The 20,539-nt window shown below is 42.5% G+C and overlaps 1 protein-coding gene across 2 annotated transcripts in view; it reads left to right on the plus strand.

Moving 5' to 3' along the window:
• egfem1 (EGF-like and EMI domain containing 1) overlaps positions 1-18,905 on the plus strand; it is a 54,679-nt gene extending 35,774 nt beyond the window's left edge. Inside the window, exons 20-38 of one of the 2 annotated variants that reach the window (XM_085245398.1) lie at positions 740-871; positions 1,167-1,295; positions 1,383-1,514; positions 1,833-1,961; positions 6,342-6,470; positions 7,153-7,281; positions 7,568-7,696; positions 9,301-9,429; positions 9,762-9,890; positions 9,993-10,121; positions 11,740-11,871; positions 12,084-12,212; positions 12,721-12,849; positions 13,890-14,018; positions 14,317-14,445; positions 14,627-14,755; positions 15,591-15,719; positions 15,860-15,988; positions 17,531-18,905. In XM_085245398.1, the coding sequence (XP_085101524.1) occupies positions 740-871; positions 1,167-1,295; positions 1,383-1,514; positions 1,833-1,961; positions 6,342-6,470; positions 7,153-7,281; positions 7,568-7,696; positions 9,301-9,429; positions 9,762-9,890; positions 9,993-10,121; positions 11,740-11,871; positions 12,084-12,212; positions 12,721-12,849; positions 13,890-14,018; positions 14,317-14,445; positions 14,627-14,755; positions 15,591-15,719; positions 15,860-15,988; positions 17,531-17,610 (2,411 nt within the window). In that variant the 3' untranslated portion in view covers positions 17,611-18,905. The remainder of the gene's footprint in view (positions 1-739; positions 872-1,166; positions 1,296-1,382; positions 1,515-1,832; positions 1,962-6,341; positions 6,471-7,152; positions 7,282-7,567; positions 7,697-9,300; positions 9,430-9,761; positions 9,891-9,992; positions 10,122-11,739; positions 11,872-12,083; positions 12,213-12,720; positions 12,850-13,889; positions 14,019-14,316; positions 14,446-14,626; positions 14,756-15,590; positions 15,720-15,859; positions 15,989-17,530) is intronic. The other variant, XM_085245399.1, reaches the window with a different exon arrangement.
• The last annotated feature ends 1,634 nt before the right edge of the window (positions 18,906-20,539 follow it).

A 20,539-nucleotide genomic window follows, 5' to 3' on the forward strand; every position in this document is an offset into this window, starting at 1 on the left:
CCTCCCTCGTACATATAAACAATAATTTGGACCAAAAATGTCAAATTTGGATTCATTATTCCTGACCTGTTGCCACTGATTTTCAGTGTGGGTCTTGTGTAGTTTGGCATAACTCAGCCTTTTTTCTCCCTGTTTTTTCTTCCATAAGAATGATTTCTTGACTGCCGTCCTCACACTGACACCATTTTTGATGAGGCTTCAGTGATCAGTAGCTTGTTCATCTGAAGAGTCAGATGGATCTTTGGGGTCCTGTGTCAGATGGTTGTTGGATTTTTTTCCTGTTTCTTAAGGACAACTTTCAATTACTGCTCTGAAGTATCATTTTAGGACTCCCACTTCTTCTGCTCACCATGACGATATGGGAAAGGTTTCAGATTCTTGGAGTTACCTCTGTTGGTGTAAAAATACCTTTTTTATTCCTTTCAAACTGTGTTGTCTTTGGCATTTTGTGTAAACTGGTTTATCTCAGGACTGGACTGACAATGAGCTAAAAAGCAGTCAATGACCAAAGAAAAACTTTGAGAGACCTACAAAAAGTCTTGAGCACTTTTGCTCAGGATGACTTTAAAAAAATGACAAAAAAGTCTGAAAGCAAAATATTAAAAAAAATCGTGGATGGCTCAAAACTGCACTTTACTACAATTTCTACAATATTTGAATGTGTATTAAATCTGAGAAGTTAAAAACATAAATACTGCGTACTGCTCTATCAAAGTGAAAGGTACTTGCTGTTTCCCAGACTGCCCTGATGGATTCTGGGGGTCAAAGTGCCAGTCTTCTTGTCCTGAGTGTCAGAACAGAGGCTCGTGCAACAAGCAGACCGGTACATGTGAGTGTGAGCCAGGATTCATGGGACAGCTCTGCCAAAACAGTGAGTTTGCATGAAATTTCTGAGATTAAAACAAAAAAAAAATCATTTAATAAACCAAATGTGTAAGCTGTAGCTGACCTTAATGCTGATGATAATATATTTAATGAGGCATACAACTTTTTTTTTTACTTATTCAACCTCAAATTTTAAAAAACAAAAACAAAAAATGATGATGTCACACTTGGATTTTGAAATTACTGTAATCTCCTCGACTTGCTTGAACACTTTAATTATATTTAATTATAGAAAGTTCATGACAGAATCAGTTTTCTGATTAATCACCTGTGTTGTGTAGAGTGTCCTGCTGGGTACCATGGACCAGGCTGTCTAACACCTTGCTCTTGCCACCCTGATGCCAGTTGTGACCCACAGACTGGGAAATGCATTTGCCCTCCTGGAAAAAGAGGCCACGATTGTGCAACATGTGAGAATGTAAACAAATGAGACAAAAATAAGAGAATCTGACAGAGTAGCAGAGAAAATAACTCACCCTTCACTGTAATGTTTGCAGTATGTGATCCTGGTTTCTGGGGACAAGGGTGCACCAGTTCTTGTCAGTGCCACGAACAGTCTCTGGGCTGTGACCCAGTCAGTGGTCAGTGTGCATGTGAGGCCGGCTACACAGGAGACCGATGTGAAAAGAGTAAGTTATTGCCTTAGCTACTAAATCATTTTGTATCATTTTGTATATTTTACTAAATGCTGCCACCTTGGGGCCATTTCAGTTACAGCACCACAGTCAGTATTTTTTTGATTTTATGTTTAACAAGCACAATACAGTTTAAATGTTTTATTTGATCCTGATACTGTATAACTTTAGATTTTACATGTTATATAAATCTCTGTTTAAAATGATAGATGGAGACACATGTGGGGAGTCTTCTGGGGTTTTTTTTTGGATTGGCATTTTTTTTAGTTGGACAGTCAAGAGACTGTGTAATGTGCATGCTCCAATTCACAGAGTGTATGAATGGCACTTATGGTCGGGGCTGTGCCCAGCTGTGCCAGTGTGAGAATGGAGCCCTCTGTGACCATGTGAGCGGAGCCTGTACATGCTCTCCTGGGTATACGGGCACCTTCTGTGAGAAAAGTAAGCCATGTGTTGTCTCTGATGTTATTTCTAATCTTATGTCTTTACATAAATATATATTGTGTTCCTAATATGCCTGTTTTATGTAGCCCCAACCTTGCTACAGCCATAAAAATCTCAAAAATGTTATTAAATCACTTGTACAACTTTTTTTGGTATACTGGCTTTAGAGTGAAAGTTTGATTTAAGGAACTTTTAATTGCATTATTAGACACAAATGTGGCTATAATTGTATCTTTATATGTACTTTAAGCTATTAACAGTGATTTTGGTTCCTTCTCACTTCAAGAATAAACCCTTAGGATCTTTTTTTTTTCTTAAACCTAATTCCAGAAGTAATCCACGTTTTGAGATCCGCCATGTCCTTCTGCCTCCCTCGCTTGCAGCTGCATGTGAACAAAACTTAGTCCATCCCTGAGAAGAAATGAAAGCCTTTGCAATTCCGGTACTCTGGATAACCATGCAACATTATTCACTATTGACTCCAAAATATGTCTGTGGCAGTCCCGTCATAAGCGGATGTCTCATTTTAATAGAATGCCATGTCGATCCTCTTTAGCTAAGCAAAGTAATTTAAATGTTTCCCTGCAAACTTGAACTGATCAAATCATGGATAAACACACTCCTTTGATTTTGTTCTTGTTTTCAACTGATGCCTCCGGTGGACTGTTGTGTTTATGAGATTATGATGCATCTATCCATCCATCTATGCACTACATTGCACGATTCGTCAGAATTTAGTGAACCTTGCACACAATGATCACCTACTGAGTTTTTGCCTAAATCATGCTCAAGGTCAAGTTTTATGGGAACTTTTTAGTTTTCACAAGAATCACTTCTTTAGTGAAACCAGATTTGTGTGTCCCATGTATGACTGTCTGCAAATTCTCTTTATTTTTATAATAGCTGACCAGTCTCAACAAAAAACATACACAAAGCAATACCATGTGATGGGTCACATGGTGAGCTCATGACATCACTGATGTTCTAGATACGCAATTGAAGCCAAAGTGGAGAATATATCACTTTCTCTTTCTTGAGGATTTAATGTTTTTCTTTGCTTTATTTGACATAATATCAGCATATATTAGCTTGAGCAAGAGGAAGTTGCAGTCAGTTATTTTTACCATTAATAAATTATTTTAAAAAGCCCCAAATCACTACCAATATAGTTTGGCCCATCATTTTTTTTATCACAAATGTAAATGTTTTGCAAAATGTAATTCCTGATTCTAGTTTGATGTAAGATTATGGCATTAACACTTTGCGTCTTTAAAACGGTCCACACTGAACGCTCCGCTCCATTCCTGCTGACATTTTTATTTTTCATCACTAGAGGGTGTTGCAGGACATTCTTCAATCTTTTCTCCAACTTCAGTGAAGCGTCCGCCAAATCCCGCGACTCGTCCCGCTGTCCTTATAATATCATGAGCGAACCATTTCAGAATTCCAAGATATAATTTGTATCAGCATCCTGCCATAGCAAACCTTTCACATAACAAATATTCACCTGTATTTGTCCTGAACTACAAGACCTAACGACAGTCTGAGAGTTTTAACGATGTAATAGAGTTGTTTTGACTTGAAGTGGCCTCCTGTTATTACAAAGCAAAAGATTTACTGTGACTGTACTACTAGTTCCAGAAATTCATAGCGCCTCCCTAGTACACAGGGCATTGTAAATCACAGCCATGCCACACCAGAGGAGAGCTTCACATCCCTAGTCATAACAGGTTAATGGCTGCAGTCTGATTGGACGTTGCTGTGGAAATGGAGCTATCACTCTGACTAGATTTTAGTTTCTGAAGGCCCATTCCCCTCAAACAAAGGTGTCCAGTTTCTCAGTGTTCTAATGAGCCTCTTCCTTCAGGAAAAGCCAGGCCTTGGCTTGACAACGTAAAGACCTCTTTACTTGATCGGTTTCAAAGAATTAAAGGGAACAAAATGACTTCTCATTAGAACTTAGATCTTGTTATTCACAAAAGTAGTTGGCTCCACAAGATTCAGATAGCTTGATAAGGCCAAAGGCCTTGTTGTGTTCAGCATTCTTGTGGTACTGAGGTTGATGCTAAGCATTCCCATCAAGTATTATTGGAGGAAAGAGGCCTGACATGCATCCAGCACACAGCTTCTTCAATTAAAGCCGATCATGCCGCGCTTCTGGTCCGCAGCTTTGATGTCTGCATCAAAAAAACAAAAACAAAACAGAGTTCATTTTGTTGCAGTAAAAAAGAACTGTGGTCTGAGGAGCATTGAACATCCGTGTTCTTGTTGAAGAAACCGGGCCGTTTTGTTGTTGGAGCATTGACCTCTTTCAGTGTACGCAGACCCTGAATAGAACCAGGAAGTTCTATTCTGAGTTCTCTCTATCCGCTCTATTTCTGTGGTCTGCTCTCCCTGGCTGTGTGGTCCCTGGACCTGCTTTATGGGCTGACAGCAGTGGCTCTTACACAACCGGGGATCTGGAAATAATCCTTCTGTCTTAAAGAGCTCATTTAGTCTCGAGATGGAGTCTTTCAATGATGGCACACAGTATGTGTGTGAGTTTGTGTGTGATGGTGGACCGAATCCTGTGTTCCTACCTATAAACAAAGACTCAGAGGGAAGACTCTGCATTTACAAACACTAGCAGACACTGGGCTCATATCAAATGACAGATTGCAGCTCTGTGGTTAATATGGAAACCAGTCGCCCCCTACTGGTGTATACAAATACAAAGTTTGTCATTCAAAATTGTGCAACTGCCTAAAGACTTAAAATAAAGTGCGCGCGCTGCTGTAAACTTTGTCCGCTGAAAAGGAGAGTAATTGCTACATCTGTTGATGGGCTTATTGTTCCTCTTATTAAAAGGGAACATGACTCATCTGAGATGCTTTCTGTTTATATTTTAGCAGCAGAGATGTGTTGAGGTGCTCACGATATATCAAAGTAATGGCACTAAGGCATTTTTTCCTGCAGGACAAGCAATGCCAGCTTGTTGCCATGGTGTCAGCAAACGCTATGATAATAATAAACAGCAGACAATAAACCGACGATTTTGCTACCACAGAGTTAATCTACAGCTGCATTAAAATGACAGCATCCTCAGTGGGCTAGCTTTAATAACATCACAGCCTAACCACTACAGAGAGAGTCAAAGACGTCATGCTGTCAGCGTGGGAACACAACGACGGCCATGCCAGAAACTGCTGAGCAGCAAAGATACTTTTTTCCCAATTTGAGGCCTTGAGGCAGAAAAAAAGGAGGAGTGGACACCGTCATCAATTTGAGCGAGAGCAGGAGGGTATGATGCATTAACCGTAGGGGAACACCCTGACTAATGCGGCATTTATAATACATGAAACCACCAAGTTACACATTTTTGCCAATTTGTGGCTTCCTTTGGTCATGTTGCGCTCTGCTTTCCTTATTCACAGAAGAAGTAGTATATAAACGGAATGAAAGAGCTGCTGGCTGCTGAGATAATTTGGACAGACTCTATGCAAACCATTTCTCGCACACTGCTGCAACAGGAAACAGAAGAGGGTACTCGAAGAGAGAAATGTCAGTCAGTCCATGCTTTGGCAGGGAAATAGCAGCGTTCCCATAAATAAAGACCCGTGTGGGTGAAGTTTTTGTTTTGCAGGATACGACTATCATCCGAGTTTGCCTGTGATCTCCACGGTGACAAATTGACCGATCAAAAATATAGGCCGTGAATAAACAGAGTCATTCTTTCCTGCTCTAGTGAAGTCATGCTTACAGATAATATTTACATCCAAGCAGTGGAAAGGCTCATTCATCCCGCAACCTCTGGCTAGGTTCCTCTGGATGGGGAGGCACTGTGTTTACCAAACTCTGTGAGTGTCACTTGACTATACACACACACTCGAGCGATTTCTCTAACTTTCCTTGAGAATGGGAAACAGACCTTAAACTGGCATCGCCTTGCATCTGCAGCAGCACTGTCGTGTGTGTGTATGTGTGTGGGTACAGTAACACCAGGCTTTGTTTTGTCGAGTGTTGGTGGGGCCTGTGGACTCAGCAGGTGCTCTATTTACCGGCTCTTTGTGCCCTCTCTAACCCCCCCCCCCTCCCAGAGGGAACGGCCTCCGAGCCGCCATAAACTTTTGATGTGGCCCAGATCCACCACACATGTGGGACATGAGCTCACTTAACGAACGCAGACGCTTTGCAACAGCCGCAGTGTGGTACTGCAATTTGATATTGGTATTTTCAGTAGGACAGAGAGAGAAAGTAGGAAGAAGGGGAACAGAGTGAGAGTGGGAAAGGAAAAAAAAAGAACTAAATAAAAAAATATTGGCATCTAAACCTTCTCCTCTCCTCTTTTTTCTGAAGCTGCCAGTTCTAACCAGTCGGATGTTTTATCTCGGCCCACAGTGTGCCCGGACGGCTTTTACAGTCTTGACTGTGGCCAGATGTGCGAGTGCAGGAACGGTGCCCGTTGCCACCACATCACAGGAGCCTGCCTGTGCACCGCCGGCTGGGCAGGACCACACTGCATTCTGGGTAATGGAAGCCACATCATTAAAACAGGGTGTGAGGGAGGCCCTCACTGCAGCCCATCACGACATCCTCTCCTTAAACTCAGCTATGAAGTGTTTGTGAACAATTATCTTTATAATGAGACATTGCCAATGACTTTTTTAGGGATGGGTAAGGGTGGAGAAAGGAGGGAGCGCAAGAGTGCCCTCTGGCATACATGGTTTAATTGAAGTCTATTCTGGATAAATGCACCCACATGTATATAGCGATCAACATTAGGAAAGGGAGAGCTCAACTTGGAAGAGACTTTAGCAGCTAACCAGTGTTCTCAGGCTGAAGTTTCTTGAGGATTTCATGCCATTGTTTTAATGAAGCCAGTGAAATACCCACTAAAGTCCTTAGTCTGTCATTCTGCAGTCTTATTCAAGACTTTCCTCTCGCCCACAGCCATTTTGTGGTTCTAACTACCAGAACCAGAGTGAGCAGAAAGCCACGAGCATGACTTAATCATGCACCTCTGTCATTATTGCATTTTCCTCTTTCTTAAACCCCAAATGCCATCTTGGACTTTGATTATTACTGCGTTTACAATATGGGTGCTAAAAACCATAATGTCTCAAATGACCAATTAGCTCTCACGTCTGTTTTCTAGGAATGCAACTTGAATATTATTGAATGTGTGTGTGTGCCTGCATGTGTGTGGCAGAATGCCCAGAGGGTCAGTTTGGAGAGCAATGCAGTCAGACCTGTGAGTGTCAGAACGGAGGCCAGTGTAACCATGTGACTGGGAGATGCAGCTGCACAGCTGGGTGGACCGGAGATAGGTGCCAACTGCGTGAGTGGCTCATCAGTTAAACTGCTAATTACTGAGCATGATGACCGTAATGTCAAAGAAGTCTATTTTTCAAACCACTGTGCTGTGTTGTAGAACTTTTTGGCAGTGTAAATATCAGTCAGCAGACTCTGAAAACCGACGTTAGTCATGTTATCTATCTCGGGAATCTCTTGGCGCAGTTACTGCACTTGCAGAAATGAACTCATGATATAAGAAAGGCTAGAAAAATATAATAGAACGTTTGCAGTCAAAACTCAAATGCTTATACTATGTTGTGTGTATTCAGCCTGTCCTGCAGGACGATATGGAGGGCACTGTTCAAGTCAATGTCTGTGTCAAAATGGAGGGACTTGTAACAGGATCAGTGGCCGGTGCTCCTGCCCACTGGGATGGACTGGAGCAGCTTGTGAACTGGGTGAGTCTGACAGTACTACGGATTAAACTGTGTTTTTTACAACTTTTCAGCTGCCAGTTAATGCAAATATCTAATCAGCCAATCACATGGCAGTAACTCATTCCATTTAAGGATGTAGACATGGTGAAGACCACCTGCTAAAGTTCAAACTGAGCATCAGAATGGAGATGAAAGGTTTAAGCAGCGTTAAACGTGGTTGTGGGTGCCAGATGGGCTGGTTTGAGAATTTCAGAATCTCCTGATCTGCTGGGATTTTCCCACACAACCATCTCTATTGTTTACAGAGAAAGGCAAGAAAAAGAGACAATATCCAATGAGAGGCAGTTGTCTGGGAGAAAATGTCTTGCTGATTTTAAAGGTCAGAGGAGAAGGGCCAGACCACTTCAAGCTGACAGGAAGGCAACATTAACTCAAGTAACCACTCATTATAACCAAGGAAGGCAGGAGAGCATCTCTGAACAAACAACACATCAAACCTTGAAGCAGATGCACTCCAGTAATAATAATGGATTGCATTTATACAGCGCTTTTCGGGGCCCTCAAAGCACTTTACAATTCCACTATTCATTCACTCTCACACACTGGTGGAGGCAAGCTACAGTTGTAGCCACAGCTGCCCTGGAGCAGACTGACAGAAGCAAGGCTGCCAGGTCGCACCATCGGCCCCTCTGGTCATCACCAATAGGGTGTCTTGCCCAAGGACACAACGACCGAGACTGTCCGAGCCAGCTCGAACCGGCAACCTTCCGATTACAAGACGAACTGCCAACTCTTGAGCCACGATCGCCCAGTAGCAGAAGAGCACACCAGGTCTTCTGCTACTGGGCGCCAGGTGTGACAAGCTACAAAACAGTAAACTGAAGTTACAGTTCACTAAGGTTAACCAGAATTAGAAACTGAATATTTGAAAAACTATGATGGGCCTTGATTTCTGCTGCAACATTCAAATAGGACATTGTATCGCCTTGTATCAGCAGTTCAGGCTGGTGTTGTTGGGATACTTTATTGGTCCCTTCGTACCAACTGAGCATTGTTTAAACACCACAGCCTTCAATGCTTTCATTCCCTTTGTGACCAGTTTGTGTACTTTCTGATGTCTTCTTCCACAGCAGGAGAAAGTGCCATATCACAAAACTCCATCATCTCAAACTGGTTTCTTGAACATGACAGTGAGTTCACTGTACTCAAATGACCTCCCCAGTCACTGGATCTCAATCCAACAGAGTACCTTTGGGATGTGGAACGGGACATTGACATCATGGATGTGCAGCTGACAAATCTGCAGCAACTGTGTCATGTCAGTGTGGATCACAATCTCTGAGGAATGTTTCCAGCAACTTATTGAATCTATGTGGTGAAACAGGCAGTTCTGTAGGCAACCGGAAAGGCCAACTCACTGCTCAAAAGGTGTATGTAATAGGGGGATAGTGAATGCACATTGTAGGGAAGCTAAGAGAAACAAAACTTTTTTTCTTGATTAAATATTTTGTCTTTCTGTCCCTGTCTTCATAATTTGGTGCCTTGGAAAAGCCATGTTGTATTTGTGTGATAAATTATTACTTGAATGTAACTTTTCTCTTAACCTTCCTTTCCATCTGTCCCAGAGTGTGAAGAAGGACGTTATGGAAAGAACTGCACCGAGGTCTGCCCCTGTATGAATGGAGGGAGATGCGACAGAGTGACAGGAAAATGTGTGTGTCTCCATGGTTGGACAGGAGACCTCTGCCAGTCAGGTGATTTCCTATACTTACAGCATAGTTGTTTTATCATAATCTAGTACCTGCTGATGCGGGTTTTTTTTTCAAAGACACATAAAATTGTAGCCTGTCTCTCAACATCATGAGAGACAGGCATGCCCCTGTGCTCCATTTGCTAACATTTGGATATCAGCAGCAGAAAGGTTTGTTTACTCCAGGAAAAGAAGCCGATAGCTTATAACATGGTATGTCAAAACAGTTTGTGCAGTTAGCCTTCCAAGCATATAAAAGGTAAACATCTTCTAAAAGTGCATCCTTGGCTGCGATGTTGCATGCTAACCGCAAGCGCTTGTGTTTTTTGTCTGAAGCCTGTTCTAAGGGATTCTTCGGGGAGGGTTGTGAGCAGAGGTGTGACTGTGCCCATAGTTCGAGTTGCCACCATGTGACAGGCCGCTGTGAGTGCGTGCCAGGCTGGAGAGGAGCCAGGTGTGACAAATGTGAGTGCGTACAGGACTGAGGAAATTGCGGCTGAATGAAACTGGCACTAAAGAACATAAGAGTGAAGTGACTGTGTGTGTGATGTGTGTATTGACTGACAGCCTGCCTCCCGGGGTTCTACGGTGCTTCCTGTGCCCAGCGGTGTCAGTGCCAGGCTGGAGTGTCCTGTCACCATGAGACGGGGAGCTGTGGCTGCCCAGCTGGACTCACAGGGGCTGGCTGCGAGAAAAGTAAGAAGGAAAACAAAACCTGTCTGAATGAATTCTAATCATGAGGTGATTAGTGGCTTGCTTGCTCAATTTTTAGATCTTAAATATCCACAGACTTTCACTAATGTCCTTTACCTGTAACAGGTAGTCAGGAGAGTATACCTACATGGCTTACATTTGAGGCCATTTAGCTACCTTGTTGATAAAAAGACTGTCGCCTTGAAACAAACCAATTGTGTGCTTGTGAGAATGTTTCATTATTCAAACCGTACCCTTAAGGAGTGTATATAAGCAGCGTCCCTCCTCAGCCCTTCACCGCGCCTTCTACTCACCCACCCTCCTCCCCTTCCTTACGGCCTCAGCTCCGTTCCTCTCCTCACACACTCCCCAGACATCTGATAAATGTTACACACCGGTTGCCAAGTAAAACAGAAGGCATTGTTTTTGTCTCCTCGGCGGCGGATAAGGGCTTTTGGAAGGCAGACATGCATAATGACAGCACCGTAATTGCCTCTTTAGTCTGGAGTCCTTTCTTATCTGTCCCCCACGCTGCCTGCTGCTGCCTGACTGAGTAGCTTAGTGCTGCGGTCTCACCCGAAAACATGCTCGGTTCACAGATTCATCTTGTTCCCTATGACTGATTGTCTGGGGACTTCATTCATTATTGTGATGAGCACATATGTATGTATGCAGACAGGGTGTGTGAAAGAATGTCCCTCTGTGTTTGCCTGGGTTTGGGCACCAGGGAAAGTTGCTGCGAGTTTTGGTGTCATTAGCAGTCAATACTGAATGTCCCAGTATGTTCGCAGGATAATCTGAGGAAGGAAAGGGAAACGGCATGCGTCTTTGTTCCCACATACTATTGAATGTGTGCATAAAGGCCTTATCTGCTGCTGTATCACGAGCACTATGGATATCTGCACAATGTTTCTTTTCGGGTGTGCAATGCCCATCAGGGATAACAATGAAAAATTAAGACTGCATTTGAGGCTCATTCCTTTTCATTTTTATTTATTTTATTTATATCCAGAAATATGTATCTTCTTTTAACAAAGCTTTAATTAACACACACGTTTTAGGCTATAAATTAACAATAGGATTTTTGAAAGCTTACTAATTAACATGCTTTTAAACTGCACTGCAGCCCCAAACGTCTTTAGATATTACCAATGGTAGGTTCAGGTCAGAAGGCAAATACCCGACACAGCTACCTGTAAGCACCCCAGCACAAAGTTCATTTTAGGTCTTTTTACACTGATTCACAACCTGCTGCGCACTCTTCTTCAGGCAGCACTCATTCCTAAATCAGTATCAGTATTTCCATTGGTAAGAACACAGCCGACTCAACCCAGCTCAATCTCTGTGCTCCATTTGACGCTTGGAGAGCTTCAGACAAACAAAAAATCTGAATATATATTTACACACAAACATATATATATTATAAAGATATTAAATTATAAGCATAATACAATACCACTGTCTTTGATCCAGGCATGAGAGGTTAGTTGTTCAGCTGACCTGTGCATCGAAGATTTATCATTCACCTTTGAACAAAGAAGGTAAATGATCCCAAAAATTGCTTCTTACATTCTTCTGTTGTGCTAATGTGCGTGATGTGCTGCCGGTTTGATCATTTTAGCCTGCCCTGCTGGAGTGTTCGGACAAAACTGCACCAAGCTGTGCCAGTGTTCAGGAGACCAAGAGCAGTGCCATCCGGTGACGGGGAAATGTAGCTGCTTGCCCGGTTATTATGGGCCGCGATGTGGGCTAAGTAAGTATACTGTTAATCTTCTGTTGCAACCACTGGCTAATAAGACGCACCTGCTATTATCCATTTATTTATTTAGTTTTTAATAAAACAGGAAGTCTAATGAAATAACTATTGCTGCGGAGTACATATTTGGCTACACTTTAGATTTGCATGACTCAATGATATGTTTAATTTAAGCTAGTAATAGTTTTGTGTGTCTGGTTTTTCTGTAGGATGTAGAGCGGGGACTTTTGGGCCGAACTGCAAGTCCAGGTGCAGCTGCATCAATGGTGGTCGCTGTGACTTCAGGACTGGTTCCTGCTACTGTCCTCCTGGCTTCATAGGCAGCGACTGCAGCTCAAGTAAGTCAAGAAAGCTTGAATGTCCTTGTCCTCTAATAAAAGTCATATTTGCGAGTCATATTTCTGCCTACTTATACTTATAGCTTGATTAGAGTCACAGTCTTTCTTTTACCCTGTCACCTTCCCCTCACTCCCAACCAGTTGCGGCAGATGGCTGCCCTACCCGAGCCTTGTTCTACTGGGGGGGGGGGGTTTCCTGCTACAAGGGAGTTTTTCCTTCCCACTGTCACCAAGTGACAAACCTTGATTTTCTCTGCATTATTGTAGGGTCTTTATCTTACAATATAAAATGCCTTGAGGTCAATGTTGTTTTGATTCAGTCCTATATAAATAAAATTGAATCTAACTGGATTGATTTAGAGACTTTTTTTGATACAACCATTCTTTATGTTGCGTTACAAAATTCTGGTCGACATCAACTGAAGTAATGCAGATGCCTGTAAAATTAATACATGCATAGTTTTTAATTTGTTCTTTCATATGGATGAAAGCATATCTATTCATGCAGGTTGTCCAAGTGGATACTATGGGAAAGACTGTGCTAAGATGTGCACGTGTGGGGAAGGAGGACAGTGTCACCCAGTAACCGGGAGGTGTATCTGTGGCCCTGGTAGGATGGGATTGTCCTGCGAGCAAGGTAACGTTAAACCGAGGATGTTTATTTGCAGTATATTAGTGCAAAATTATATATTTGCAGAATTTTAGATGCAAAGTGGCAAGAACAGTGCTGCACATCAGAGAATGATATTCAAAGAACTACAAGAGTAGTTTCAAGACTGACTCTAAACAGGATACATACTGGCACATTTAACATTTTGCAGCAGCTTTAAAGTGTCACCTCGCTGTTCAACTTTAAGCAGAACCATATCACACATATCAAACAGGCTTTATATTTAGACATTTTTCTTTTACAATCCTCTCGAGTTTACAGAGAGTCACCACTGAGACTGCCATGCATCATTAGGAACCACTGGCTCTAATGAGTTCTTTAGAAACAGGACACTTAACTAGAAATGAGAAACAACCACTAAAATGAGGGTGTAGTTTTCAACATTTTCCCTGTGTATTTAAGTTACAAATTCTCCATTTCCTCAGTGTAAGCGCTGCGATGATCACAGGGCTTTTATTCCCACTAAACAGAGGCAGAGCTGAGTTTTCTTAATCTCTCCTTTTATCAGCAATTCAGCTGGATTGCAAACAGGGAATTTCCAGCGCTGCCTGCACTAAATGTTCTCGTCTTCAGCCTCCTGCATGTACTTGGACATACCACCTCTTAAGTTCCTCTTGTTGAATGTTTACATAAACCTAAAGTGGCTCATTCTCTGTGTTCCGTGTCGCTGGATTTGGCAAGGAAGCAAATAAATAAACAGGGGAATCAAAGACGGCTTGCTTATTGTTTTCCCAATCTAAATTACCCAGAGAAACATGATTATTCTTTTATATCAGCGCCAAATTAGGCTACTTTGCCATCTCTTTAGAAACTGTTGCTTAAATAAACACGAGCGTGGTTAGTGCAGTCGCGTTTGTGTGTGTGTGTGTGCGCGCGTGTGTGAAAGAGACAAGGGAAAGCGCGAGCTGTGCACTGTGTGTGTTTTATGTTTGGTGCAACCACTAGTGCTTTTGCTGAACAGAAGAGTTCTAGTGTATTATGATGTTTCCTGAAAATTGTTTCTCCAGTGTGTCCCAGGGGGCGCTATGGCATGCAGTGCAGAAACGCTTGCAGCTGTCTGAACGGGGCTTTGTGTGACCCCAGTGATGGGTCCTGCAAGTGCGGCCTCGGCTGGACTGGACCCCGCTGTGAGACAGGTACTCCAGATATTCCACAATAAAAAAAATCCTAAACTCAGCAGAATTTGATTGTGGTCATTTCAAATTAAAAGCCAACAACAAACTTTATATTGCAGTAGTTTCCCCATTATTAGCTACATGATGGACTTCAGTCTGCATTTATGAAGAAGACATTTTCCCCAGTTTTAATGTTTTCAGTGTTTAATGTTTGATGCACACATTTTTTTACTTTTTTACTCCAATAATCATCACTCAGGCTTATATGTCACATTTCTTTCTAGTGTTATCAACCCATTGTGTGTGTCTGTGTGTGTAGCCTGTCCACAGGGAAAATATGGGCTTGATTGTGCACAAGACTGTCCATGCCTCAACAATGGGACCTGCGACCGCTTCACTGGCAGCTGCAGCTGTACTGCAGGATACTACGGCCACTCCTGTCAACACAGTATGCAAACCCTCACTCGAAATAAAGAAAAGAAAACTTGGTTATAAGGTTACTAGAAGTCCCGTTGACATTATGAAATGTAGATCTTTTTCAAACTACCCTGGTCACATAGAAGACTGAATGAATCCAGATAAAACACCTTTTTAACCAACCTAAATCCTCTGTCTTGTGTTCCTCCCAGCGTGCCCATCTGGGTTTTTTGGAGTGAATTGCGCACACACCTGCGTTTGTAAGGTGCTGCAAGCGTGCGATCCTGTGACAGGCAAATGTGCGTGTCCACCGGGCTACCATGGCTCACAGTGCCAAAGACGTAAGTATGTTACATGCAACTACATGGGAGTAAAGGTTAAACAAGTAACAAAGAGGGATATTTGTAATTCAGCATGTCTGCGAAGACTTAAAACACAGCAGTGCTCACAGTCACATGTTTGTGCTCATTGTTAAATGGCCACCTGGATAGCCAGCTGCGACTGTACATGGGGAGATATGAGCATGAACGAATGAGAGACTTCCAGCAAAATGTGAGTGTGTGGTGGCTGGCAGACAGGCTGTTAGGTAGGTGGGCAGGCAGGCTGGTTATTTGATGAGAGACGGGTGTTTCCCTACTGCTTAATGCATTCTTGTTACATCCTCATGCCCTCCTGCAAGCTCGTGGGGCTCTCAGCCCCAGTTTGAGTGCCTTAATGGCCACTTCAGTACCAGCAGGAGATAGGACTGAGCACTGAAGAGCAGCTAGAAGGTAGCCACATGCCTCAGACACCGACCTGGATCGATCAGGGTGTTTGTGTCTATCTGAGAAAATGTTTATGCACAGTTTCTTATAACTAAATGCTGTTGTTAGTACTGTATGTGAATCCATTCATTTCCATTAAATGTATATTTGCATGTGTGCTAAGAACTAAATTTCAATTTCCAAAATGTTTATTAAATGTGTTAATCGTCATCTCGTTCTAAAAGGGATTATGTTAAAAAAAAGGATATTTTTACGTATACACGTGTTATCAACTACTTACAGCAGGTTTCAGTGCACTCCCAGGCTATTCATGTCTAATGAAGCAGTTTCCGTGTAGTTAAAGAAGAACTTGAATGATCATTACTGCATTTTTCAAAGTATGCGTGTGAATGTTTCTGTTTTTTCTTCTCAGGATGTGAGGCTGGCAGCTTTGGACCGAACTGTGAAAGATCATGTGACTGTGCTGGCGAGGCCCCATGTGACCCATCGACAGGACGCTGTCTCTGTCCCCCAGGAAGAACGGGGCACAGATGTGAAAAAAGTAGATATTACTTTTATTAACATGATTCACTTAAATCCAAAATAGATATTAAAAAAAGATCACTTAGGGTGTCTTGCGTCAAGTCTTTCCTTTCTTTGAATTTCCTCATTTCTTTCACTGTGCCTTTTTTTTTTTCTCAGCCTGTGACGAAGACCGTTTTGGCCCTGAGTGCTCCCTGCTGTGTCGCTGTTCTGACAGGGCCCGCTGTGATAGGGTGAATGGACGTTGCCTGTGCCCGCTCACCTGGCTTGACCCTTCATGTAGTGAAGGTAAACACACGAAGAAAATAGATACTTGCACTATGAGACGCATAGTGCAAGTATCTAAAAGACTTGAGCAACCTCTAATTTTTGCATATGTGTGGAAGTAAATGGGAAATAGGTGGAGGAATTTATTGAAGTCTGCAAACATACATGGAAATACAGCATACAAGGCAAAATACAAGTAGTCTTCAGGAATAGTTCTTCAGGCTTCTTGAAGGACATTCAAAGCTCTTCTTTGGATGTCGTCTGCCTTTTGTTCTCTGTCAAGATGATCACGCACTGCTTCAATAATGATGAGGTTCAGGCCCTGGGGAGGCCAATCCATCAATGATTGTGTTGCACTGTGTGCTTTTACTGCATTATAAGTGTGTCTGGGATCATTGTCATATTGAAAAGCCATTGTCAATCAGATCATTTTCAGATGGTATTGAATGGTGGATCAAACTCTGATGTAATCTGATGATCATTACATCACTTTTAAAAGGATTTGGTTTTAGGCCTTCCACTTCTTCGTTTTGTCTTCCTTTTGTCAAGTTTCCTCATTTTTTTTAGGATAGATTGCATAATATATATTGCATGATATATCTCATATCACGCTTTTATCTATGAAACTCATGGGAACCACCTTGGTGGTACAAAAATACTATGCTATGTCTGTCAAACTGTCTATTGCATTTTTTGTAGATTCAGTTAAATAAGAGGGAACAAAGCTGCTAGTAGCAAAGGGCCTGAAAATACAGTTCAAAATTAGTTCTCTGCTAAGTTGTCTGTTATATCGCAAAACAAAAAAAAAGAAAGAAAAAACATTCCTCTAAAATTGATCAGGCACAAGAATTGGAATTAAAAAAGACTGAAAAATTAGCCAATGAGTGAAAATGTTTTTGAAAGACCTTCAGAAAGCCTGGGGAACTATCAAGACTACTTAAAATCACAGTAAAGTACAATATAAAGAAATGAGGTGTGACTCAAGACTTTTGCACAGTATTGTAGACACAGACAACCATGTATCATTACATGAGAGGACTACAGATTATCTGCCTAACCTCTATCATCATTTAACCTTAAAGAGTGTCCTCCCCTTTCAAATTAACAATTCACATTGTGAGCACTGACTTTTTGTTGCCTTTTGGGAGACACCAACCCATAATGTGTCTCTGTAAATCCACTCAAGTCCCCACAACATGACTAATACCTGACCACACACATGCGCACACACTCGCACACACAGAAAACATAGACACCCAGGGTCAAGGGCTGTAAAGCTGAACCAGCTTTAGTGAAATACTGTGTCATGAAGTGTGAGAGGCTGAGCCCCATCACTCTGTGTGTCACCCTGTCTCTCTCAATAGCTGCTCCTGTCTCCTGACAGTTATTTTAATCTGCACCCAGCATGAAGCCAGTCTTGAAGCTGTCTTCATTTTACCTCCTCAAAGCCAAGCGCACGGGGAGACTACGTAGCAGTAACTTCTCCTCCAAAATCCCCAGAACATTTGCTTTTGATTTGCAAATAGTGCTGATGTCTTCTTGCCTCTTTTTTTTTCTTTTCAGCACCGCTCCACCAAACCCCGGGAGTGCTGAACTTCTCTGTGTCCCAACGAAAGAGAAGAACAGGCAGCAAAACCACATAACCCAAGCAGAGGTACAAACATCTGACTGGGTGTTCAAACACAGGACTTGGCTCAGTGAAGCATTACTCAGATCATCTCGGTAAAGGTAATGCTGGTGTTAATATGTTCGCTCAAACTTGTAGTCGGCTGTCAGAAACTGGCACTCAATCACCAAATCCCAAGCTCGGGGGCGATCAACTAGTGGACCTGGCATGTGAGAGGCCTTCAAAGGAGCATGAACTCAAACGTACCCAGTCAATCTAAAATTAAAAGTTCAGAGTTACACAAGCTCCTTAGCAATACGCGCGCACACACACACACACACACACACACACACACACACACCTGAATTACATTTGTTATTGACACGAGATTCTTTTCATCCACTGCCACTTTTTTTATGTGGGTGTCCATAAAAGGCTTAATGTTTAGTGTAAAAGAATGCCAAGCATATATCTATGTAAAAATAAAAATGTATGAAACAGATTTAGAAATACCGGGGCAGCTTGTTTACTTATTTTAAAACACAAAAGATGAACACACCCAGAAAAAGTCAACGCGAGACACAAAAATATGGTCCAAAAGTGAAAAAATAGAATATTTTATGTGCACCAAAGTGGCCTGTTAAATGCTGGAAAGAGTCTCACAGTGGTGCTTGCACTTTTCAGATACATTTTTTGCATTTTAATGTTAACGCTTTTCCCTCTGAAAAGAATGAAGATCAGATAACCAGTTCATTTGTGAAGAAGCTGGCTCTGGGACACAATAATGGCCCAATATTCGTCTCAACTCACTTTAAGGTTAAGTTTGGCTTGACCAAATTTCATTTCCCTGCAATTCAAACACTCAATTTATTAGCGCTGACCACAGGTTTTCCTGGTGCAGTGCTGGTCGCGAGTCATTACATTTAAACTTCTTTCAGATTTGTGTTCGCCAAGTGAGCTGCTGACACAGAGGTGGGCAATTTTACAAAAAAACCCCCAAAAAACAACAACAAAAGAAAATGTTACTGCACTTTTCTCTGGACTTACAGTAGTAGAAACTCATTTCACCCTTTCACTACTGCACTACTTTTACAAGACATTTTATCTCGATTGGTGTTCGTCTGTTTTTATTTTTTGTAAAAAACTGTATTTGTATTATATCTCAGGTCGGTGCCAGTTGTATCACTCGTAACCCTACTGTGCTCATTTCCTGGCATATCAGTGGTGCTACATTGTTTAAAAGAGAAGATACATTTGATTTATCAGCCAGTTAGTATGTTTCATTTTGTCATCTGTGACGGTGCCGTGAACCAAATAAATAACAACAAACACATCTGTGGACATTTCCTTTAACTAACCATCTATTTTTTTTGTAATGTGTGCTATGAACGCAGCGTTGCATGGTATTGATTTTTGTGATCCCTAAGTTGTGTGGGCTGGGGGTTTGGGGGTGGGAGGGCAGTAAGGTATGGGTGGAGGTTTCAGCTGTCATTGAGAGCTATGGGATCATGTGGCTCTTAGTGTGTTTGTGTGTGTCAGTGTGCAAATTTGAGCAAGGCAACTACCAGACATCTCTCATCATCAGCCTGGGCAGGGTCAAGCATTAAGGCCATGCCTGCCTTCCTGATAGTAAACGGTGGGTTACCTGAGCTGAGTGTTAAGGTGTGTGTGTGTGTGTGTGTGTGTGTGTGTGTGTGTGTGTGTGTGTGTGTGTGTGTGTGTGTCAGCATCAGAGAGCAAGTGCACTCTCCCTGAGGCATTTTTCATGTCCACTGGAGCGTTTTCTCTCCCGTTGGCCAACGGCGGCTGTGGTCCGGCACTGGCGGGCAGGTGCCTGGACCATGCATGCACCCTATATCCAGGATGTCCTGGGTTGAGTGATAGGTGAGTGAGCTCAGTACCAGGGGACTCTCCCCCCACCCCACCCTAAACACTCACTCTCCAGTGAGGCTGATGGATGGCGGCGCGCTCCTGCTCGCCCCATGTTGTGACAAGCAGCAGATGTTCTCCAATAATGTTTATCGGCTGGGCCTTCATCTTCAGATGACACACACCTGTTTCCAGTCAAACACGCCCAGAGAGGCCATCCATCCACCGAGCTCTGGGTGGCCGCTGCACCACCGTATCAGCCTCTCCACAGCAGCACGCTGGGCGAGCAGCACCGTAAATGAGGGACTGGCATGGCAAAATATCTAATCTAAATGGCTACAAACAAGAGATGCTTACCACGCTGTTGTGCAGAGGCTTGGCTCTTCTAGGACTGATATTGCATTGATACAGTATGTTTCAGCGTCCTTGTTTTTTTGTTTTGGTTTTCTTTTGCATGATTTGAGATATGAAAAGCTTTTTGAGAGTGCCAGAATTTCAAAGGACACTTTTGTTCCATTGCAAGTAAATGAATAAAGCATGGCCTTTGTGCAGAAAGACTTTATGAGCGAACACAAAATGCCCCGCTGTTGCACGCATGCTGGCTTATCAGGGAGCGAGAAAAAGAGAGGGCTGGAGGAAACTGTCGATGAAATAGTCCGTAAAAGGTAAGATCGCATCACGGGTACTTTTTCGCTGTAATTAAGCATACGCCACTCTTTGCAAGAGAGATTCTATCACTTTGCTGCCATAGCTTCACGTCCCAGAGATAATTTCTGCCCCTCTGCGTTGAACCAGATCTCCCAGAAGGCCACAGTGTTTTGAACTCCAGCTGACAAAGCTGTCTGCTCAGATAAAAGAGTGAAGGGGAAATCATTTCAACACGTCCTGCACCATTTGTTTGGTTGCTGCCTGAAAAAATAAATCTTAAATGTCGGGGATGTAAAAAAGATTTGTATCAAGAAACTCTCCCACACTCTGGGGGCGCGTGGTGTAAAGAGCGTATCTTTGGTTTAGATATGTCGGCTTGTTTGACTACAAGCCTGAAGAAAGGATGACTCTTTTTTTTTTTTTTTTTTTTTTTTTTTGTCTTTCAGCAG

Source organism: Mchenga conophoros, linkage group LG14, assembly GCF_057382185.1.
Source record: "Mchenga conophoros isolate Kocher_MC1m ecotype Shallow Benthic linkage group LG14, M_conophoros_male_GT1.1, whole genome shotgun sequence".
Taxonomy (NCBI): Eukaryota; Metazoa; Chordata; class Actinopteri; order Cichliformes; family Cichlidae; genus Mchenga; species Mchenga conophoros.